Source organism: Staurois parvus, unplaced genomic scaffold (assembly GCF_062004578.1).
Source record: "Staurois parvus isolate SC_StPar_1 unplaced genomic scaffold, SC_StPar_1.0 ptg000131l, whole genome shotgun sequence".
NCBI classification, from domain to species: Eukaryota; Metazoa; Chordata; class Amphibia; order Anura; family Ranidae; genus Staurois; species Staurois parvus.
In genome coordinates, this window is record NW_028317927.1 from 4,619,083 (window position 1) to 4,643,900 (window position 24,818).

The following is a 24,818-nucleotide window of genomic DNA, read 5'->3' on the forward strand; positions in this document are numbered from 1 at the left end:
GGTACAGCAGACACTGCATGTTTCTCAGGCACACATCTTCTCCAGGTGTATGCACTTCTGCTCTGAAATCACTCCTCTTAGGCTGCAGCAAAAGGCAACTCCCACTGGGACAGGCAGAGTTCACTAAGGAGCCAACAGAAAGCCACTGATAGTGTAGTAATTAAAATAAATGTTTATTGTAGAAGAGAGCCAGTCATCCAGTTAAAACAAAACAATGTGAAAGTGAAAAAACAGTAATAACTTACTGAGGGAGCTGCTGACGACCCAGCGTGATGTCAACACTGAAACGCCACCCAAGTAGTGCCGTCCAGTCAGACATTTCCAAGGGGTCCTAATTAAATGTTTAAATGTCAGACAAAAGTTGTGCTTTCAATTTGTGCCTCCCCTGCATTCCAGCACTGCACCCTCCATTAGACGCTAATATACAACACTTCTGGTAGTTTCAGGTGCTGAGCACTGTGGTTCCATCCTACAGAACACAGCAGTGATGTAGGAGGCCAGTGGATGGAACGAGAGCAGTTGGAGCAGAATCTAGCTGCTCTTTCTGGGCTTGCCATAGTGCATTTACAATGGCTCCCTGCAGTATTGCACTGGACATTTGTTAGTGATGAACTAGCTGGCTATTGATGTGGAGTGTTCCCTGGGCAAGTGCTGGTCTTCGTATCGCTTTTTTATCTTCAGTTATCAGTGCAGTTTGTTTGCTGAGCACTGCTGTGCTCTACCTTCTTCATCATGTTTATAATCCAACCCTACCTTATTCTACATGGCATTAGTCTGCTCCACCAGATAGTCTGTCTGCTTAGCAGCTCCCGTGGGAACCTGTGTGCTGTTGTTTTGTGCTATTTCATTATTTGAACACAAGAATTTATGAACCTATAGAAATTTGTAAATCTGAAATTAGTACTTTTTTATTACACTTTTAGTGAGTTTCTGGCTCAACAAGCTGAATGTTATGTCCAGGCTATACAGTGGATTTTGCACTATTACTACCATGGGGTCCAATCCTGGAGCTGGTGAGTAGAAAAAGTTTTATTCTGAATTATGCAATTTTTGCAGTCATGTGTGTGTCTAGTACACATAGAGAAAAGACCTAGTGTAGTCTCCATGGATATGTAGTATATTGGAATGTAGAGATCTCTGGTCTGCTCTCATCTCCTTGATGGAAGCACACAGTCATGAAGAGATTAACTCTCATTTTCTCTGCTCGCCCTTATATTATAGAAGGGCTTATTCACTCTCTCTCTAATATTCTATGCAGAGTATTTCACTTTGAAGTGAAAGGCGATTATGTTTTTGCATATTATAAAAATGCAATGAGCGGGTTCTGCCAGGATGGGTTTAAATAATGAAGTAACGTTCAGTGTTTTCATCTTTGGGTCTCCTGAAGTTCTTAGTTTTAACTGAAATAAAATTTCCTATGCTCTCTACTTCTTGCAAACCTATAACTTTGTATTTAACAGCCCCACATGTATATTGATGTTAAAGAAAACCTAAAGAAATATGGCCACCCGCATTTCTAACATCTCCTCCTAAAATGCTAGTTTCCTGGTTGTCATGCTGTTCCCAGGTCTTTGAGCTCCTGGCTTTCAACAGGTGTGGGTAAGTGATAGCAGAGAGAGCCAGGTAACTAGCATTTTTGGAGACGCGTTCGCTATGACAACTTCCATTGTTTTCTCAGGAGAGGAGTATTACTCCACTATACTAAACTGTCAGTAGCAGCTGTTGGAAAAAAATACTGTATGTTTTGTACAGTGTATAGAAAGTTTTATATACAACCTGTAGGAAAATAAACAGGTTGTTGAGCTTCCATTTTAGTTCCAGTACTGTGCTAGGTACACAAGTTTCAGCTCTAAACTTTCAACACCAAAAAAGTGTCACTTGCATACCTTAAGTGCTGAAAGAGGTGGACATACTTTGAAAGCTGCACACCCAGACCCCTAACTTTGGCTCACTTAGAGGAGGTAAAGGGCTTTTTATTTAACTTTACCAGGCTTGTATATCACATAGTAACTGGATTTGGGACCTGTTAAGACTGTCACACATTGACCTTTAGATGTACTTTAAGTGTGCTGCAGTGCTGTTTGTAATGCAGCCTCAGAACTATACAAATGTACAGTAAGTTGTCCAGCTGGTTTTTATAGTAATCTAATGCCTTCTAATCTGGTAGGTGCACAACCTATTCAGTTTAGAATAGAAATGCAAGGAAAATATTTGTGTGTGTTTTTGTGTACTGTATATACAATGGATATAAAAAGTCTACACACCCCTGTTAAAATGTCAGTTTTCTGTAATGGTAAAACAATGAGGCAAAGATAAATCATTTCAGAACTTTTTCCACCTTTAATGTGACCTGTAAACTGTACAACTCAATTGAAAAACTGAAATCTTTTAGGGGGGGGGGGGGGTAAACATAAAAAACTAAGAAAATGTGGCTCCATAAGTGTGCACACCCTCTTATAACTGGGGATGTAGCTGTGTTCAGAATTAAGCAGTCACATTCAAAATCTTGTTAAATAGGAGTCAGTACAAAGTGCCTCTGATTATTCCCAAATAAAGTTCAGCTGTTCTAGTAGGTCTTTCCTGACATTTTCTTAGTTGCATCCTACAGCAAAAGCTATGGTCCGCAGACCGCTTCCAAAGCATCAGAGGGATCTCATTGTTAAAAGATATCAGTCAGAAAAAGGGTACAAAAGAATTTCCAAGGCATTAGATATATCCTGGAACACAGTGAAGACAGTCATCACCTAGTGGAGAAAATATGGCGCAACAGTGACAAAACCAAGAACTGGATGTCCCTCCAAAATTGATGAAAAGACAAGAAGAAAACTTGTCTTGGAGGCTGCCAAGAGGCCTACAGCAACATTAACCGCTTAGGGCTCTGCAACAGTACATTTTCTGCTGCAGGGCGGCTACTGTGCGCAAAATCACGTGCCAACCATGATTAGCGGGGTGGCCCTATTTGATTCTCGAAGGATCAATAATCCGATTTAGGCCAGTGATGTCTGGCCCAAGTCGGATGATCGATCCCTGTCCTATCCTGTCCTGTGTTGACAGCTACACAGGACAGGAAGTGACAAAATATTCTCTCTGGGCAGGTTCCATCCCCGAGAGAGAAGAAACCGCACAAAACGTGAGTAAAAGCAGCACACAATTAGTTAGGACACATTTAACCCATTGATCAGTCCTCCCAGTTAACCCCTTCACTGCCCTGTCACCAGTGTCATTAATACAGTGTAAAAATGTTTTTGCTGATCACTGTATTAGTGTGGCTCGCAACTTTAGATAACGTTGGCTTCAGCGCCCCTCCCAGATAGCTTTGGATTGCCCGTTAGTACACCAGTAATCACATTTAACCCCTTGATTGCCAGGAACACACTCACATTTGCAATAAACCTCCATTGATAGTATAGTGTGTGAACGGATCAATATCTTTGATCAGATCAGCACTATACCAGCGTTCACATTAGTATAGTGTTCCCAAAAACACAGTGTTAGCAGGATTAGCCCTGGCACCTACTAGCACCTATGTTTAGCTCCTACTCTTACCCCCCTTCCCCTTCTCCCCCAGCAAATGCAGTGTCAGTAGGTCACTGTCACTTGGTACATTGCACACAAAACCGCAGTGTTCGCAGAATCAGGCCTGATCTCTGTTAGCACTTGCCGATAAATTGTTTGTAGTGGTTCAAGCAGTCCCTGACAGCCAGGTGCTCTTTTTCCCCTGAATCGCACTACGTACCTATACGTTTAGTGGCCAAAATGTCCAACACAAGGTACACTAGTGAAGAGGCCTACAGGATTATGAGCATGTCAGGTGAGAGCGAAGGGGAAGACTCACTGACAGAATCCAGCTCAGAATGCAGACCTGTAGACAGCAGCTGCCCCCTGACAGATAGCTCAGACGATGGAGAAGAGGTCCCTGCTAAGATCAGGCATACCTGACCCCATTCCCAGTTTGCTGAAATGTTAGAAACGTATGATGACTTTTGTATGCAGCAGAGTGCCAGTACTAGTGGCGCTCTACCTTTTGGTGAACTAGCTAGCACCAGCGGCCTGGTACATCACTGGACTTTGAGTGGTTATACCAGGATGATGCCTGCAGCTGCAAGCATCATCCTGGTATCGTTTTTTTTCATCCAGCGATAGGCTTTCATGTAAAAGCAATCCTAGTGGCTAATTAGCTGCAGGATTGCAGTGGGAGAAGATGCCCCCCCCCTCGCTGTCTTCCATGGCCTTCTCGGGCAGTCCTATGCCATCGGGGGAACCTGAGAATGCAGCCGGTGTTTCTGCCACCTGACAACAGAGCTGATTGGAGACTGGAATGGTGCCAGTCATCTCTATAGTCTAAGAAATTAGAAACTACGAGCATTTCATCACTTCAGTTTCGCAGGATATAAACAGCGCCATTTGAAAATTGGGATAGGACAGCGCCAAACCCCCCCAAATGACCCATTTTTGGAAAGTAGACACCCCAGGGAATTTGATAAGAAGCATTGAGTATTTTGTAGATCTCGTTTATTGCCACAAGCTTTTGGAAAATGAAGAAAAAAAAACAAACATATTTTTGTTTTCTTTTTTTTATATTTTAAAACCTTGTGAGAAAAAATGAGTTCTGCAAAATACTCACCATGGCTCTTTTTAAATTCCTTGGGGTGTCTACTTTCCAAAAAGGGGTCATTTTGGGGGGTTTAGTGCTATCCTGGCATTTCATGGCCTCAGAAACTGTGAAAGGTAGTGAGGAAGTGAAATGAGGAAGTTACGCACCTTCAGGCTTTCAAAGTGGTCATTGGATTTCAGGCTCCTGTATGTGGCTAGGCTCCCTTAAAGTCTCACATGTGATATTCCCATACTCAGTAGATGTAGCAGAATGTATTTTGGGGTGTAATTCCACATATACCCATGGCTTGTGTGAGCAATATATCATTTAAATGACAACTTCGTGTAAAAAAAAAAAAAAAAAACGTAATTTTCCAAAAACTTGTAGAAAAAAATAAATCTTCCATGGACTCAATAATGCTCTCAGCAGGCAGCTTAGGTTGTCTACTTTCCGAAAAGGGGTCATTTGGGGGTGTTTGTACCATCCTGGTATTTTAGCACCTCAAGAAATGTAATTGTCAGTCAGAAAGTAAAAGCTGTGTAAATTCCATTATCTATACCATAGTTTTCACACAAAGCAATCAATATACACTTATTGGGATTTTTTTTACCAAAAACATGTAGCAGAATACATTTTGGCCTAAATTTATGACGAAATTTGAGTTTTTTTGGATTTTTTTGACACGAGAAAATATTGGCTGTTTTTTTTTTTTTAATTTACGGTCTTTTTTTGTTTATAGTATAAAAAATAAAAAGCGCACAGGTGATCAAATACCACCGAAAGAAAGCCCTATTTGTGTTAAAAAAAAGGACATACATTTAATTTGGGTACAGCTTTGCATGACCGCGCAATTATCAATTAAACTAGTGCAGCGCTGTATAGCAACAAATGGCATAAATTGCAGTATCTATACCATAGTTTATAAATGCAATAACTTTTACACAAAGCAATCAATATATACTTATTGGGATTTTCTTTTACCAAAAACATGTAGCAGAATACATTTTGGACTAAATTTATGACTAACTTTGAGTTTACTATATATTTTTTATAGCCAAAAGTAAAAAATATCGTTTTTTCCCAAAATTTTTGGTCTTTTTGTTTATAGCGCAAAAATAAAAAGCGCACGGGTGATCAAATACCACCAAGAGAAAGCTCTATTTGTGTGAAAAAAAGGATGTAAAATTTTGTTTGGGTATAGCATTGCATGACCGCGCAATTACCAGTTGAAATAGTGCAGCGCCGAATAGCAAAAAAAGGCCTGGTCATTAAAGGGGGTAAATCCTCAGGATGGCAAGTGGTTAAAGGAACTGTAGGAATATCTGGCAAGTACTGGCTGTGTGGTACATGTGACAACAATCTCCCTTATTCTTCATATGTCTGGGCTATGGTATAGAGTGGTAAGATTGAAGCCTTTTCTTATGAAAAAAAGCATCCAAGCCCAGCTAAGTTCTGCTAAAACACATCTAAAGTCTCCCAAAAGCATGTGGGAAAATGTTCTGATGAAACCAAGGTTGAACTTTTTGGCCATAATTCCAAAAGATATGTTTGGCGCAAAAACAGTGCACATCACCAAAAGAACACCATACCCACAGTGAAGCATGGTGGTGGCAGCATCATGCTTTGGGGCTGTTTTTCTTGAGCTGGAACTGGGGCCTTAATCAAGGTAGAGGGAATTATGAACAGTTCCAATAACCAGTCAATATTGGCACAAAACCTTTAGGCTTCTGCTGGAAAGCTGAACTTGAAGAGGAACTTCATCTTTCAGCATGACGACGACCCAAAGCATACATCCAAATCAACAAATGAATGGTGTCACCAGAAGAAGATTAAAGTTTTGGAATGGCCCAGCCAGAGCCCAGACCTGAATCCGTTCCAAAATCTGTGGAGTGATCTGAAGAGGGCTGTGCACAGGAGATGGCCTCGCAATCTGACAGATTTGGAATGTTTTGGCAAGGAAGTGTGGGCAAATATTGCCAAGTCAAGATGTGCCATGCTGATAGACTCATACCCAAAAAGACTGAGTGCTGTCGTAAAATCAAAAAGTGCTTCAACAAACTATTTGTTTAAGCGTGTACACACACCATATTATTTTAGTTTTTTATTTTTAATTCCCTTCACCTAAAAGATTTCAGTTTGTTGATCAACTGAGTTGTAAAGTTTATAGGCTACATTAAAGGTGGAAAAAGTTCTGAAATTATTTATCTTTGTCTCATATTTTACATCTTAGAAACCTGACATTTTAACAGGGGTGTGTAGACTTTTTATATCCAATGTATAAAAGAAATTCTTATTACTTTTTTTTCATAAGTGATCACATAGCCTCAGTTTTCAGCTACACTTCTGTTTTAAGTTGCATAAGGGGCTTGGAGAGTGAGGGTGGAGGCTGCAGGGGAACATGTCTGCAGGAGGCAGAGAAATGGCAGTACACTGACCTGCCTAATGAAGAAGGGAGGGCATGTAAGCACAAGTGTGACCATTGGATTACAGGCAATGTGCTCCCAAGGAGAATGCAAAGAAATAAACGGCCTACATTGGGATGGATGTGCTTCCATGACCTGGTTTGTTCAGTTTAAAATAGGAAATCCGGGGGACTGGTGGGATCACCAGGTATTGTTACACAAAGGAAGCAATAAAAAGAGAACAGGATACTTTTTAACACAAGTATATGGTACAACATACATATCAGGAATATGAAATGTTGGGGTAGTATATACTTTTAAGCTCCTGCAATGGAACATAAACTATATTGCCAAAAGTATTGGGATATCCCTGCAAATCATTGGATTCAGGTGTTCCAATCACTTCCATGGCCACAGGTGTATAAAATCAAGCACCTGTTTATGCAGACTGCTTCTACAAATATTGGTGAAAGAATGGGTCACTCTCAGGAGCACAGTGAATTCAAGCGTGGTACCATGATAGGTTGCCACCTGTTTAATAAGTCCATCTGTGAAATTTCCTTGCTACTAAATATTCCACAGTGAACTGTTAGTGGTATTATAACAAAATGGAAGCAACTGGGAACAACAGCAACTCGCCAACTGTCTGCAGAGTCAATAGCTAAAGACCTCCAAATTTTGTGTGGCCTTCATATTGGCACAACAACAGTGCGTAGAGCATGGATTTCCATGCCCGAGCAGCTGCATCCCTGCCTTACATCATCAAGTGCAATGCAAAGCATCGGATGCAGTGGTGTAAAGCACGCTGCAAGTGGACTCTAGAGCAGTGGAGACGTGGTCTCTGTTTTGATGAATCACGCTTCTCTGGAAGTCTGATGAATGTGTCTGGGTTTGGCGGTTGCCAGGATATTTGCCTAAATGCATTATGCCAAGTGTAAAGTTTGGTGGAGGGGGGATTATGGCGTGGGGTCATTTTTCAGGGGTTGGGCTTGGCCCCTTTCCACTTTCCACTTAAGAGTTCCAGTGAAGGGAACTCTTAAGGCGCCAGCATACCATAACATTTTGGACAATTTCATGCTCCCAGTTTTGTGGAAACAGTTTGGGGATGGCCCCTTCCTGTTCCAACATGACTGCACACCAGTACACAAAGCAAGGTCTATAAAGACATGGATAAGCGAGTTTGGGGTGGAGGAACTTAACTGGCCTGGCCAGGCCTGACCTGACCCTAACCTAATAGAACACCTTTAGGATGAATTAGAGCGGAGACTGCGAGCCATGCCTTCTCGCCCGACATCAGTGCCTGACCTCACAAATGTGCTTCTGGAAGAGTGGTGAAACATTCCCATAGACACACTCCTAAACCTTGTGGAAAGCTTTCACATAAGAATTGAAGTTGTTATAGCTGCAAAGGGAGGACCAGCTCAATATTGAACCCTACGGTCTAAGACAGGGATGCCCTTTAAAGTTCACGTGCCTGTAAATACAGGCGTCCCAGTACTTTTGGCAATATAGTGTACATTTATTAGGCTTTATTCACACAGCTGCAAGGAAAAACAAAAGAATGTACAAGTGTTTATTAATTATACACAGGTCTGCAAAAAAATTTGTTTCAAGAGCTGTTTTGGTTATTCCACGTAATCTTTGTTTTTTGGTTCGCTGAATCCGAAAATTACCTCCATTTTGTAATAGGACATCATGTTTCCTGAAAATTTAGGTCACTATGTTAAATAAGGCAATACCTCAAAATAAATGGAAATAGACTTATAAAATTAAAGTTTTATTGCAATTTTTTCATGAAAATCCTTTTTTGAACTGAAATGAGCTCACCTACACACACTAAACTCAATTCTTCTTCCTGTGAGGCTCCTCTTGGTGCATTTACGCTTGTGAGTAGCATCTGGAATGTCTCTCTGAAGCATCCAACAGTAGTCTGCCATCATTGTAATTCTCCATTTTCCCTGGTATCTCTTTTCCATCTCTTTAATGTCTTGGTGGAATCATTCACCTTGTTCCTCACTCACAGCTCCCAAATTTTCAGGAAAGTAGTCAAGCTGGGGCTGGAGGAAATGCACTTTCAAACTTATCAGGCAACCTAAAGCTTGAAATGCTTTCAGCATTCGTCCGACGATCTTTGTTATTGCCTAGAAATTTCTGTACGACTTCTTTAAATGCAATCCACCCTTCTTTTTGAGGATCCGTCATGGTATTGACAAACTCTTGATCAACTATAAGCCTTCTAATGTCTGGTCCGACGAACACACCTTCCTTCAATTTTGCCTCCGACAGGCCTGGAAACTTGGTGACCAAGTATTTGAAGCATTCATCCTTCCCAATTTTATGTGGAGAGGTGGTAGAAGAACTTTATGGGAAGGTACCAAAGTTTCTCGGAGGACATTTTTTTCACCGACTGTTAGCACCCTCGGCTGCCAACTCTTCTTGGTCCGGTGATTTTGTCGGTCTCGACTGTCCCATAACATAGTGCAGCGCTAAAAAATATATATGACTGCACCAGTGCTTGTAAGGTAGTGCAAAATTCCTTGAATCTTATCAAATAGCAGTGTGTTCTAGGCAGTGTTGTGTGCACGGCTATAATGCAGCAATACGTCCCATGTGCTGTGAGGAAGGTCAAGGCTTTAAAAGAGAAAATTGAACTCTGCACAACGCCGGACTATATACCTCACCGGGATCTTGTCAAAACTTTATCTGTGGCCTTTTTTTGATCACTAGACTTTTATTGGACTATCTTTTTATTGTGCATTCATATTGTGTGTTTTTATGGTGAGGTGAAGGCGTGTGGGGTACACGCCATTACTTCATCTTTGTTTGGGAAGGCCACACACATCATATGTGGCCTATACTATTTGATAAGATTCAAGGAATTTTGCACTACCTTACAAGCACTGGTGCAGTCATATGTATTTTTTAGCGCTGCACTATCTATGTTATGTTGTCAGTTTTAAGGTTTATGGTTTTTCCTTTTTAGTGTATCAGCTGCTGTATTAGTTAGCGCTCACTGAACCCCCTACTATTATATCGACTGTCCCATAGACACAGAAAACAAGGGTATTTGGTATCCCACCCACTGGATTCTTCAGGAATGATTAACCGCTTCTACCATTAGAAGCACAGACTCAGGGCTGAGGCTTACACATACAGCATGCTGCTGAGTATCCCAGTAGTCAGACATGTCACTCAGAGCAGCACTTGTATTCACCCCCTTTGCAGGGGGGAGGGGCAGAGATTGTTTACCTGAAAAGAACAACAAAGGACCAGAAGAGAACTAGGGAAATGTAGAAATAAAAAAATTTTTCCCCCTAAAACTTGCTTAGCTTATGTATATATTGCTGACCATCAAATTTACAGTGCTATATTTTTTTTACATAACTCGGACAACCCCCTTTAAGGTTTGTTTGGCATTTTATATCTTAAATGCACTTATGTGAATTAATTAATAGTAATTTGGACTTTAAATTTGGTTAAAAACCCATAATATAAAAAAAATACCAAAAATTAAAAACATTTGATAAATTTGAAGACAATTTTGCATTTTGTGGCAAATCATGACGTCTAGGAGTTTTTTCAAAATTTTATTTGTTTTCAGCACACCAAAATACTTGGAAATTAGATGAAAATAATCAAATAGCTTTTTAGTCACAGACCTGTGTTATTGATCTGAACACAGCTGCTTTGTTTTCATTAGAGCCATTCACACAGTTGCGCATAAACATGCACTGCTTTCACATCCATAACACAGAATCTGAAAATCTGCTTCTAAAAACATGCGCTTTACGAGCTTACACATATAAATGCATGTATACACATTTGTAAGCATGTAAATTAAGCCCAAACAAAGGGGAAAAATAAATTATTAGGAACAGGTACGCTTTTCTACATATTTAAATGCATCTATACGCAGGTTTTTTACTGATCATTACACAGGAACATTTATTCTAGAAAACACGTGTAATATTATCAGTACATTTTTTTTTTTTTACGGCTGTGTGAATGAGGCCTTAGGATAAGCTCTGGACTGATTTGAATGTTGTTCATCTTCAAACATTGAACAAGAATAAGTTCAGTTATTTGTAATATGCTGTTTTTTTTATCTGTTTGTGTACGTATCACTGTTATTATTTTTCCCTTTTTTTTCAAGGTATTACCCCTACCATTATGCACCATACTTATCTGATATTCAGAACATCAGTCACTTGAAACTGAAATTTGATTTGGGAAAAGCCTTCATGCCATTTGAGCAGCTGCTTGCTGTCTTACCTGCTGCTAGTAAGGATTTGCTGCCACAGGCCTATCAGGTAGCTGTTTATTAGTAACCCTAGACTAGGCTTCAGTTTTTTTAGCTATGCATATTTTTAACAAGTGCATTTTTCCACAGAGCTTAATGATTAGCCAAGACTCTCCCATAATAGATTATTATCCTCAAGATTTTAAAACTGACCTCAATGGAAAACAGCAAGAGTGGGAAGCAGTAGTATTAATTCCATTTATTGATGAGGTAAGCTTTTTTCCTAGATGTGTTTTATCTCTATTGGGGTGTGTGTGTAGTGTGTGTATATATATTTCAGAAGTGCGAAAAATAATGTCAGTGAATGCTCCGACAGTCCCACTTACACTTAAGAAAAAGCTGTGTGTTCAACTATGTCTTTGGAATTCTTATTCTTGAACTGGAGTGTCTGTGTTCATTCTAATCAGTTGAGGCATTTTCAGCATTCTAATGTGGAAAGCTGCAGTGCCTGCACCCCTTTAGAAGTAATTTCACCCTTAGGAAGTATTTCACCAAAAATATAATTCCCACTGCAGTGGATGTCTAAAATTTGACTTGTATCTTAGTGCAGACTTCTGGAACAATCAGTAAGTCATTCATGCAAGCAGGAAATTACATTTCTGGGAAAGTGCTGTACATCAACTGTAAAGAATGCTTCAAAGTTGCCATATTGCATTGAATTTTGCAGAAAATTGCAGTGCTGCAGATTGATAAGGAAAGGCAATTTCTAATAATAAAACTAAAAATGTTCCTCATCGTCCAACCAAAATAAATGTCCTCAATAAATGTCCCCAAATGACTTCTTAATTCTTCAAGGCTTATATGTTTTATAAATCTTCAAAGTGACGTCGTCCTCCTCTTTCTCTTTAACCCTCAAAAACCAATTTATATTGACTGCACATAGTGCATTACCTTTGTCTCATAGTGATAACCAAACTACAAAACACTTACATATAATGTATTACTCTATAATAATAATAATACATAAAAGGGCTGAATACATGCAAAAACTCCACCAGGTGTCATTCCAGATGTGATATCTGTAATTCCTACTCTTACCCTCTAGGGGTAGATCGCTCGCTCAAAATGAATTTTCAGCACGTGAATTTTTCCTACAAAAATTCTTCCTCATGAACCACCATTCCCTCCAAGAAATTGAATTTCAAATAGTGTGATATTGTACATAACTTTCAAATCGTGACACTCAGTTCTTCGTTAATACCATACCAGTGACCAGCAATTACGTGAGATAATAAAATACTCCACCACCTTACAGTCAATGCACCTTACTTGATTGCAAAGAAAACAAGCTTTAAGCAGATGGGATTCTCTCCAACCAATATCGCTCTTATCACTTTTGTCACAATCCCAATACATATATCAAAAAAGAATGGGCAACCATCTCATAGCTTATCAAGGCAGTCAAATTTATTAGGTGAAAAAGCGCTTACACATGTAAGATGTACATCAGCGTTTGTATACAATCTATGGACTGGACCTCTTCCAAAATGGCCACTGCACAACTTTCACTTGGCAACTGACGCATTTCGTCATTACGACTTTTACGTAATGACAAAACGCATCAGTAAGTGCCGTCAAACGAAGAAGACATCACTTTGAAGATTTATAAATTGAGAACATATAAGCCTTGAATAATGAAGAAGTAATTTTTGGACATTTATTGAGGATGTTGATTTTGGTTGGATGCTGAGGAACATTTTTATTTTGGACTTCCTGTGGAGGAAGGGATTTTTTGGTGACCAGGGGTTGTGCACATTATTATACACATTGTATTTATGGTTATACAAATTTTGGGAGTTGAGTCAATTTATATTTGTATAATTTCTAATCATATACAATTATAATATGACTTGTGTAGCAATTGTATATGCTATATTTTTTTTTATGTGTTCTATTTTTTCATTAAAGTGGAGTTACCCTTTTACTGAGTTGCAAGGTTTTCTTTAATGAGTAACTCTCCTTTAAAACACAAAAAAACAGTCCCTGTTGTGTGATCTATGTACATTTCAAGGATTTTAACAAACTTTGTAGCAGAGTCCTACCTGTTTCTTTTCTTAAAAGAGAAGTATGGACTTCGGGATCTTTGCAGACCGGGACTGGCTGAGTGATGTCAGCCAACAGTGAGATTTATTGGGCCACAGGATTGCAGAAAGAAGTGCACACCTGTGACCTAAAGGAGAAGTATAGCCAAAATAGCTTTTGCTTTACTTCTCCATTAAAATGATCCAATTGATAGCAGCACTGGGTTTTTGCCAGTATAGACAGTTGCTACAGATCCTCTAATGCCCCCACAGGTTCTCCACTTCCATCATTAAAGGATAAGTTCACCTTTTTACAAAAAACAATAAATGCACATTTTATTGCAGGTAACAAAATGCGCAATTATTTTTTTGGTTTTTGGAGTCTCTAAAGCATTGCACCAGCAATCAGCAGATAGCTGGTGCCATGCAAGTGTTCTGCACACCTGTACGGGATGTATGGGCAAGCAGATATACTGACCGGAAGAATCAGTGAACTACCACGGTGCTCCACAGCTCATTCACAACTGCAAACCGACAGCTGCAAAGTCTGTCGGGACTTGCAGTTCATTCATTCACAGAACACCTTGAATGAATGACGGAGCCCAGCGCGGTCGCAGTTTTTTGTTTTAAATCGTGACAGCTAGCGGGTAGGAGAAGATCCCCTGCTAGCTTTCACAATGGGGAACGGGGGATGGTCCATTCGTAACATGTTACACTTTGAACATGGGTATAACATGTTATGAAAAGTGAACTTATCCTTTAAGCTGGAACACTTGTCTGGTGCTTAGTTGTGTCATTATCTGCTTGGCCATTGATTTTAGTTAGAGGTTTACTATTTTAAATCAAGAACTTTAATGAGTTTTATAGAGAAATCTAGCAGTCTCTAAATAAAATAACATAAAAATGTATTAAACAACCTGGCATTTGCTCTTTGCTGATTGACATAGCTTACTGGGCTTCATGTGTTGAATGTGTGAAAAAAGAATTGTGTTCCTTTTTGCAACCAACCAGATTCTTGCTTTCATGTTCTAGCACAGATTTAAAAGAGAAGCTTGGAACTGAAAAAAAAGAAATTATACTCACCTTGATGGCTGCAGCACTGATCCCAGCTGCACCTGTACCCCACTGACTCTCCACAGAGAACTGAGAAATCAGACTGCAGATCACCCAGTTCTCGGTCTTCAGTCTGCAGAGAGCTGGTATCTGTCAGTCACTGGAGTGCTGAGCTGTTGAGGAGGCAGGAGCAGCTGGCTCAGGCTCTCAGAGCCAGGCTGAGCCAGCTGCCGGTCAGGCTTCTGGGTGGATATCGACATTAACGTTGGGATCCCTCCGGAGCCTGGACCTGCTTCTGTAACATCAGCTGACAGTAGCCTTTAGCCATCTGTTGGCTAAAAATGGATCAGAGGAGTGCAGAACTAAGTGCACGCCTGTGACCCACAGGAGAAGTAGGGAGGGGAAAGGCAGATTTTTTTTTTTTCTTATTTTTTACATTTTGGTAATTAAGGCTTGTTAATATTTATTATGCCCTTGTAACGTAGAACTGTATGTGTGAATCTTCCTCTCCTGCAGATTCGACTGCTAGAAGCCATGGAGGCCTGTAATAAGCGGCTGATTGAGGAAGAGAAGATGCGCAATAGACATAGTGAATGCTTCATGTACTGGTTTGAAAAGGAAGCCGACTTCCAATACAGCTCTCCCTGGCCAGAGAAATTTCAGAGCGTCGAGCGCTGCCAGGCAAGGTAAAACTGCACTCACTATACAGTTGAGTGAACAGAGAATGTACAAAGGTACAAATGTACAATACTACTAGACCCTGACAGTACAAGCATTTAGGGTCTGTAAAGTGGATTAAAAAGCAGCCAAATAGGCCCTCTAATTTTTTATACATTACAACACTACCTTCCTAAAACAGAGGTTTTGATTGTCCTTTTTATTACAAATGCATAAACCCATGGATTTTATTTATAGGAATATGTTTCACGAATTGTGATGAAACTTTACAGATGTAAATACCTTTTTGTTTTATCAACCGTTTTGTTGTGACCTGACTGTTTCCTTCTGGTAGCGTGTTTGCGTTGTTATTATCTTAAAATGTGTTATTACCTATACTATATTGCTGAAAGTTTGTGGACACCTGGCCATCACACCTAGTTTTCAGACATTATGTAGACACCCCTAAAATTAAGTTCAGATGTTTCCAGTGAAACATACTCTTATTCCTACAATATACAAAGACATTTTCGGACACTTCTGCTTTTGCAACCTTGTAGCAGAAGTTTAGAGAAGAGTATTTTCTGTTCCAACATGACTGTCCCCTGTTCACATTTGTGAACTAGTTATGTTGGTGAAACTTGCATGTGCCTTTAATAGAGCCCTGACCCCAGCCCTTTTAACTGGAAAAAGACTAAAACCCCCAATTGTGAGTCAGCTCTTCTCAAACAACATCAGTACCTGACCTCACAAATGTTCTTTTGGCTGAATGAGCACAATTTCCTACTAACAGACCCCAAAATCTTTGTTATGACTAGGATGTCCAACAAGCTCATATATAGTTAGATTCATATATATTTGGACACTGGCACAATTGACATACTTTTGGCACTGTATGCCATCAGAATAAATTAAAACGAAACAATCCAAATTAATTTGAAGTGCAGACTTTCAGCTTTAATTCATGGGGTTGAACATAAATATCAGGTATAAATTTTAGGAACTGCAACCATTTTTATACACAGTCCCTCCATTTTCAGGGGCTCAAATGTAATTAGACAGATTAATATAATAATAAATAAAATGTTCATTTTTAATATTTTGTTGATAATCCTTTACTGGCACACTTTTTTCTTCCCGTCATTCTGGTACAGGTTAATCTAAAGAATGCTTTTCCAGAACTGGTCTGGCTTTTTTAGATTTTTTTTTTGGCAAAGTCTAATCTGGCTTTTCTGTTCTTTAGACTTATGAATGGTTTGCACCTTGTGGTGAACCCTCTGTATTTGCTCTTGTGAAGTCTTCTCTTGATTGTAGACTTTTACAATGATACGCCCACCTCCTGGAGAGTGTCCTTCACTTGTCTGGATGTTGTGAATAGGTTTTTCTTTACCATAGAGAGGATCCTGCGATCATCTACCACTGTTGTCTTTCATGGACATCCATGCCTTTTTATGTTGCTGAGCTCTCCAGTGTGTTCTTCTTTCCTCAGAATGTACCAAACTGGTTTGGCTACTCCTAATGCTCCATAATTGCTGCTATCTCTCTGCTGGATTTGTTTTCGTTTTTGTAGCCTTACAATGGCCTGTTTCACTTGCATGGACTGCTCCTTTGAACACATGATGTAGGTTCACAGCAATAGATTCCAAATGCAAATACCACACTTAGAATCAACTCCAGACCTTTTGCCTGCTTAATTGATGAAGAAATTACGAAGGGGTAGCCCACACCTGGCCATGAAACTGCTTTTGATTCAATTATCCAATTATTTTGGTCCCTTGAAAAAGGGGGGATGGCTAATCTTAAGAGCTGTAATTCCTAAACCCTTCCTCCAATTTGGATGTACATACCCTCAAATTAAATCTGAGAGTGTGCACTTTCAGCCCATATTCATTATATAACTATAGCCTGAATATGTTTTGGTAAATAAATTGTGCCTGTGTCCAAATATATATGAATTTAACTGTAGGTGCAATGATCAGGTGGTAATTTAGTGTTATTATCTTGTTCCTCTTTTCTTGGCAGGTCTAAGAGTATTTCATTGGATGCATGGCACGTGAATATGGTTGATAACAAAATCACAAAAGTAAACAAAAGCGCACTGTATTTTTGTGGCTTCCCAACTCTAAGGCACATCAAACACACAGTAAGTCATCCCAACAAAATGGGCGTTTCATTTCTTGTGGTTTAGCTATCGATCAGCTAGACTCATGATCTTATTCCACATATGTTAATGGGTGACTTGTAAGAATGCTTTATTGCAGGGGTCTTGAATTTAAATTTACGGAGGTTTGGTCAGCAAATTTTCCTTCCAGCAGAGGTCCAACTCTCATTAGCTATACCATATCACAGTCCCCCCGCTACATTATGATCTTTAGCATACCTTTCACACTGTAGTCCCCTCTACATCACAGTCCCCTCTTTAAAGAAGTCCCACAGTATCCTCAGTTCCCCTTCACATCACTGCCCCCCTTAACAAAACAGCGCCCCTTAACACAACATAGCACCCCTAAAACACACAGCATCCCTAACAGCACCATTTAACACAACACTGCCCCCCTTAACAAAACAGTGCCGCTAACACAGTGCCCCTTAACACAACACAGCACCCCTAACACAACGCAGCACCCCTAACACAACACAAAGCCACTTTTAATGCAAGCCTTCCCCTGGTACCTTAGGCAGGGCAGAGACACTAATCCTTCTGGCGTGTCCTCTCCTGGCCTCAAGCCCGCCACCAGTGTCATCCTCAAGGTGGCACAGATGTGGGGGTCCTGTCCAGACCTCGGCCATGCCGCTGCTGGGTGTCCTCTTCCGCGCCTCCCACGCAGCCACCGATGTCGTCCTCGCGATGGATGGGGTGTGGAGGCTGCAGGTCGGGACTGGGGGGAGGAAGCTGGTGATTGCTGGCTTGTTGGTGTGTGGGGAATTCTGCTCTCTGTGACTTGATGTGGGGCCAACCCACTTGTTGACATGGTGGCTTGGGCAGCTCCCGCCCCTTGGTCCTGATCTGCAGCACCTTGCCCCAAGGGAGGGCACCCAGGGGTGGCGTGGCTGCAGTCCGGACGGGACTTTCCCTTTGTTTGGTTCCGTACCGTGGCCCGCCGTTTAGTGACCACTGCTTTATTCAATGTTGTTCTCGGCCAGTCTTTTCTCTGCATGAAGACTTGTTTATAGCTAGAGTTTTTTTTACTTGTGTGATAAATTTAGCCTTGATCATTAAAAATTTGTTAACAGTAAGATATATATTTTATTTTTGTCAGTTTTCTTTGAGGAAATCAGGAGTGCAGGTTTTCCAGCAGAGTAGTAGAGGAGAAAATATGATATTGGAGATAGTGGTTGATGAAGACTCTGATAATACTGTAAGTATATGTGGTGTATATCAGCCTAATCATGTTGAATGTTATATTTTTATGACTTTTAAAATGGCATTTATTTTCCCATGTGCCTTTTTTTTTTAGAACGTGGAATCTGTGGCTTCAGCAGTTCTTGGGAAATCTGTATTTGTTAACTGGCCTCACCTTGAAGAAGCACGTGTTGTTGCAGTGTCAGATGGAGAAGTGAAGTATGTGAATATTTGACAATTCTTGCATTCATCATGATAAACCTTTTTTGTGTCTTTGCAGTATCAAATGTATTACGGAGTATAACTGATCTGTACCAAATGCTTATTATTTGTTAAACAGTTATTTTAGTTTTCAAGAGGTCTTCCAGGATTTGCCTGCCTTGTCAGGGGCAAAGACAATGTATATAAAAATTGTGGTTGGGTAGAGGATAGAAACTTGGTTTGTTGCAATGATTTTAGGTAAAGCAAGTTTGTTGGCTATTGTTACCTTGTTAAGTGTCCTCAGTTTCATAGAATAGGCAGCTCTAGCCAATGCACTAACCAATGGGAAGGTTCAAAGGACAGGAAGAATTAAGCCACAGACTGAATACAGAAGCTGTGGTTAATATCAACATAATAGTGCACTCTTGAGTTTTGGGCTTTTAGGATGGTCTGAAGGTGCAAATAAGTGAAGTTGCCCACCTTTGCCTTAAAATAGAAATGAAAGACAAAACCTTTGTGTTGCAAACGTGCGCACCAGAGACTGACGCAGTCCGCCATTTTGTTAAGAATCTCCATGTTGTCCCTCATTCTCCCCCTTCCCTCTCTGTTCAGCCACAGCAACATCTGGTTGTGGGTCACTGGCAGGCTAGAGCCAGCAGGGAGCCCAGAGCTATAAAACACCTCTCTGAGCCAGGGCCTAGCTGTCCAAAGAACCTGTGCAATTTAACACCTCAGAAGAGATAAAGCAAGCTTTCCCCAGAGTTCAAGAGATTCCAACCTAATAAACCTAACTCAGCGTAGGTGACATAATCAGATAACCTTTGTTAAAATCCATCTTTCCCCTATGTCTCATATCTTGGCATATGAGAGACTTGCATAAAAACCAGGCATATCGTTAGATGGGCAATGAGCAGGCAAACAGTTTGATGGGTCACTTGCCTTGTCTCGGTCACATAGGAAAGCAGAAAAAAAGATCTCGTGAACCGTTAAGTATAGAATTACATATTTCATCTCTAATCAATCCTCAGACATGTCTGCATAATAATCTACCCGCGGGTGGAATGTCACTTGTGCAGCTGGAAAGTTATGGGCCAAAATATGAGTTACGGGAGATTTTGGCTCTAGTTGAGGTATCCACCCCTACCTTCACGCCCTAAGCGGGGTATTGGTCCTTGACTTCAGAGACACCCCCTGCTGGGGACTACAAAATAGGCTGTCAGGCCTAAGAGTGGGAGTTGAAGACGTCTCCCATTTTAACATCAATGCCACCTGGGGAGACCCGTGCCCTTTTACTCTGAAACTTGGATCTGCTAACCCAGGACTTTGGCAAGTACCTTAACCCTTTCACCTCTCTCTGATATCTCTTTGTTGTGCTGTTTGGTCTCTGTATGTTTTTATATATATATATATATATATATATATATATATATATATATATATATATATATATATATATATATATATATATATATATATCTAAGTTACATCCTTTCTGTAAATATTTTTAATGCACCCGTTTGACCTTTTTAGTAATAAATCTTTCCTTCTGTAAGTGTTGAACTGTTTATATAGCGCTTTATTGCAATTTACGAATTCCTGCCTCTAAAGAGACGCTACTGTGTTTGTTTAACTCTCTGCATAATCGGCCTGCGGTGACCGTATTATGCAGATGATTATCTCAACCATTATAGTGTTTTAGCTGATATTGCCGAGTTTCCTCTTTTTCTGTACAAAAAGGAGGTGGTGGCAGTGTGAAGGGTTAATCGCGTAATTAACCTGACCCAGTAACAATCGCTCAGGCTGCCGGTTCATCGATTGTGGTCCAATTAGCTGGAAAATCATTGTGCAGGGTGCAGCTGGGTGTGGCATTGTTACGCACGTGACCTCGCAGTTTTAGATCGGCTAGTCCTTCGGTCACGAGTTTGGTGAGAAGGTCTGGGGTCTGAGACCGCGATCGTGACACTTTGTGTATAGTTATAAATCAGCATTATATACACTTTTTTTCCACTTTCTTATAAGTGATCACATACACTCTGTTCTCAACTGCAAAGAGCTAGGGGAGGAGAAACAGCAGGACACTGATCTTCCAAGAGAATGGCTGTGCTGGGGGGGGGCTGTCAGCAGAATTCTGACCATTGGAGGAGAGCTCACAGAGTTCTCAGCATAGCTAGAGAACTGACCACGAACTGTTTTCTCTTGCCCATTGTGGTCCGTTTTTATTGGGAAAGCAGAGGGACTGGCAGGAACACTGGGGAGTTCAAAGAAAGAAAACCATACAAAGAAAACCAGATACTTTTTCATACAAGTACATGGTACAGCAGGCACTTGTCAAGAATATGAAATTTGGGTGTACATATAGTGTAGAAAGCATGACTTGTTAGTGCTCCCCAAAGAAGAGTTTGCAAAACACAGGCCTAAAATCATAACACAGATTTTTGGGATGATGGCTTTGGTTTTGAATTTTCTTGATTTAGATACGTTATTTATATATATTTTTTTTCTGCCATTGATTTCAGATTTTATTTGGAAGAACCTCCTGGAACTCAGAAGCTTTACACTGATGGAGCTGTACCACCTACAAAATTAGTCTATCTTGCTGACAAAGAGAGGAACATCTGGGTGAAGGAAGTACAAGGGATCTCAGAACAGTGAGTTTAAAAAAAAAAAAAAGTCTAGCTATTAGTATTGTAAATGTAAAAAATGTAAAAGCTCAGTTTTTGGGTTTTTCACTACACTTTTGAATTTCCTTTAGAGATCATACCTTATTCTGGGTTTTGTTTTGCCAGTAGTAGATAAGCAGACCAAATAAATGTTACTTCCTCTCACAGGCTTCCCAATACTTAAAAAAATAAATAAATAAATAAAAAGGGTGCAATTGCCTAGTGCATTATCTTCTCAGAGATATGAACTCCTTAAATCTGATGAAGGGGGCTTGTCCCCTGAGACACATAGGCTGATATTTTCATCCATCTCAACCTATGGAACTCGTTACAGGGCTGGCTTCCGGTTTTTGCATTTTTTGGTGCCCTTTTATCCACAATGGGTTTGTGATCTATAATAAAGTGTTGGAGGTAATGCACTAGGCATTTGCGCCCTTTGTTTTTTTTGTTGTTTGTACGGATACAGGATTCCCCAACCTTAAAAGGGCTGCAACGCTTAGATCAGCCAGTCCGGTTGCAGAGTGGCCACTATACCTACACATCATGTTCTGCTTCTCTGGGAGCTCTTAGTGCTAAGGTGTCAAGTTCTTGCTTCTTTAAAGTCAAGTTCCAAACACTACCACTCCACTAACCAATTACTGTATACCCGGAACATTGCTATTCCAGCTCTATCTCTCTGCACTGTACAATGCTCCCTATGGCTCAACATACATTCACAATACCCCCAACTGTAGCTATATGCCAGATTACACCTTGCACACACCTCCCTGTACATCACTTCCTCACTGCTCCACCTCCATGCAATGTCCCCTGCAGGCATAGCTATGTAGCCAATTTCAGAAATTTCACCACCAAATGCAACAGTGCAATGCCATGCTTATTCACCCTCCTCCACTCCTGTAGTCCCTGGTAACTTTACTATCACTACAACAGTGCAACTCTCACTCACGCGCTCTGCTCCGGCTCCAGTGCCTGACAGGCCAAATCTTCCCCCTGCAGCAACTGTAATTGTGAGCTTTTTTTTTATTGTTTAACCACTTCAAGTCTGGACACTTTCACCCCCTTCCAGTCCAGGCCAATTTTCAGCTTTCAGTGCTGTCCCACTTTGAATGACAATTGCGTGGTCATGCAACACTGTACCCACATGACTTTTTTAGCATTTTTTTGAGACCGTTAAAACGTTATTTTGGTGGTATTTATTCACTGGGTTTTTATTTTTTTGCTATATAAATGAAAAAGTCCAAAAAAAGTTTTTAAAAAGTGTTTCTTATAAAATGTTGCACATAATCTTTCTTCATAAATCTTGGCCAAAATGTATTCATCCATTTTATTAATAAAAAAAGAAAACCCAGATTAGTTTATAACCAAAAATTATAATTTTTCAAAAAAATGTTTTAAATTTTTATTTAATTTTTTTTTATATTATTATGTTTTTTTTTTTTTTAACATACTGTCACCTTAGCAGTACAGTGTCACCATAGTGACACTGTACTACTTGTGGGAGGTGATGATGATTTTTTTTTTTTTCTTTTTTTACACTGATTGCTTTTACACCTATAAAGGCTGTAAAAGCAATAATCTCTCCTTCTCTATGGCTGCATTCTTGCAGCCATTGAGAAATACTGTGCGAGCTGTGATTGGTCACAGCTTGTCACATGGTACAAGGCTGTTGTACCATGGTACAAGTAATAAGCAATGATGTCAGGAAGTCACATCTTGTTTACTACTATTCATGTGATCACTGGTTGGCCAATCAGTGATCACATGATCGGGACCTCACACAGAGGTCCTGTACAGCGATCTATACCCAGGGAACGTGCACAGGCAATGAATGCAGGGGGATGTTTAGAAACATCCACCTGCAGCGGCAGCACTCCCGTCTGGCCGTTTATCGACATGGGCTGGATGGGAAGAGGTTAATAAAATGGTAAAAATACCTATGCCAGCAGCATTTTAGAGGGCTGGATTGCTGCCTAACAGAGCACAATGGTCTAATTGCTCAGAGTGTGGGTGCTGTTGACTGAGCTACTGGGTTTGGGGTATGCCAATGATTTTAATCCTTGCTTACAACAAAAAGTTCTGTTAAAAATGGGAAAAAAAACTACCCAATTATCGCTGTTTAGTATCTTGAGTGCATTACAGTAATACAGAAAACTTCAATGGATTTTTAATTTGACACATTTATAAGAACATACAGTAGTTATTAGAGAAAAACTTTCCGGTTCTGGAACAGGCACACTTTTGCTATTATAGCCAAATTGCTTTTTTTCAATACCGTTCATGCTTTTTATTATAAGATACCAAAGAAGAAAAGGAGTTGTCATCAATGACACATCAGTGCTGTTGTACGCTCAGCTGCTTACTGGACGTCGGTATCAGATAACACAAAATGGAGAGGTTTACCTGGAGAAGCAGTGGTCCAAGCAGGTACTCCCCTTCGTATACCAGGCAGTTGTGAAGGTGAGCAAAGTATTAATAAGCAACTTGCACTTTATTAGTATGTGTTGTTATGAATGCAAATTAACTTCTGCTTTTCTCTTCAGGACATAACCGCCTTTGATTCTGGTTTCTCCCATTTTAAGACACTTGGAGAGCTGTACTCACCAGGGAGTACAGTCTTTATGCTCGGCATACCCTACTATGGGTCAATGGGAGAGGTGAGTTTTTGCTAGAGCTTTATAGCACTACACCTCTGTGTGTTTAGGTAAATATGAGGCAAATTATTATTCGCTCAACAGTATTTATATTTAAACATTCCTGTAAAGCATCAGAACTGCACATATTATTCTATTAAAATATATTAGTACAGTCAATTTCATTTACACAAAGAAGAGGATTACAAAAGAGCAGTGTTTCTAAGTGATTCCACATACACTCCTCTATCATCTTCAAGAGAGCCACAAACATGATTATGAACACTCTGGTGTTTCTGGTTAATGACTGGACTGTTGAGTGACTGCAGTCAATGCCCTTTCACACCAGAACGCAGTGCAGGAAACCCGCGTTCCGTACAAGTTTTCTGCAGTGCATTGAACACACACTGGGTGTGCAGTCTGCTGCTGGTGTGAATGTATTCCTAACGTCACCTCATGCAGATCACAAACACCGTGCATTTGCCCACTTTTGATCACATGGTACTACAGTAACTGTGTTCCCTACTGGGTGAGCCTGTATAGTGCATTGCCCCATCTCCATTTGTGTTCTCCATTTGTAGAGGAGTACCTCGTGCATGTCTTGCAAAATTGTTCTTCCCTATAGCTAGCAACTGCCATGAATTCTTGCATTTAATTGATTTTGCTGACCTTTGAGGACCAGAGGCTTATTTGTTGGTGTATGTTTTGTTTCCAATAAAGTGAGATGCTCATCTTAGCCACATTCAGTAAATGTAGAAATAGAGATTGTATTGTTTCATTGGTAACGGTGTCAAATGGCGGAGGAAAGCTGCCAGGTTATCCGTCATGTGGATAACTGTCCATTGGAAAAATGGTGTTTACCTGGTTTCAGAAGCCCCTAATGTCTTGGCAGGACCAAAAGATATGTAGTAGGGACCCTTCTCTTTATTGACATCTCCAACAAAGGGGTAAGCA

At 40.2% G+C, this 24,818-nt stretch overlaps 1 protein-coding gene across 2 annotated transcripts in view; it reads left to right on the top strand.

The window, feature by feature from the left end:
- The window catches only part of XRN1 (5'-3' exoribonuclease 1), a 123,361-nt gene that overhangs the window by 52,010 nt on the left and 46,533 nt on the right, over positions 1-24,818 (top strand). For both annotated transcript variants that reach the window (XM_089672571.1, XM_089672572.1), the window contains exons 13-22: positions 924-1,013; positions 11,150-11,306; positions 11,387-11,506; positions 14,887-15,056; positions 17,050-17,170; positions 18,288-18,386; positions 18,486-18,589; positions 21,088-21,219; positions 23,529-23,691; positions 23,775-23,888. In XM_089672571.1, the coding sequence (XP_089528697.1) occupies positions 924-1,013; positions 11,150-11,306; positions 11,387-11,506; positions 14,887-15,056; positions 17,050-17,170; positions 18,288-18,386; positions 18,486-18,589; positions 21,088-21,219; positions 23,529-23,691; positions 23,775-23,888 (1,270 nt within the window). The remainder of the gene's footprint in view (positions 1-923; positions 1,014-11,149; positions 11,307-11,386; positions 11,507-14,886; positions 15,057-17,049; positions 17,171-18,287; positions 18,387-18,485; positions 18,590-21,087; positions 21,220-23,528; positions 23,692-23,774; positions 23,889-24,818) is intronic.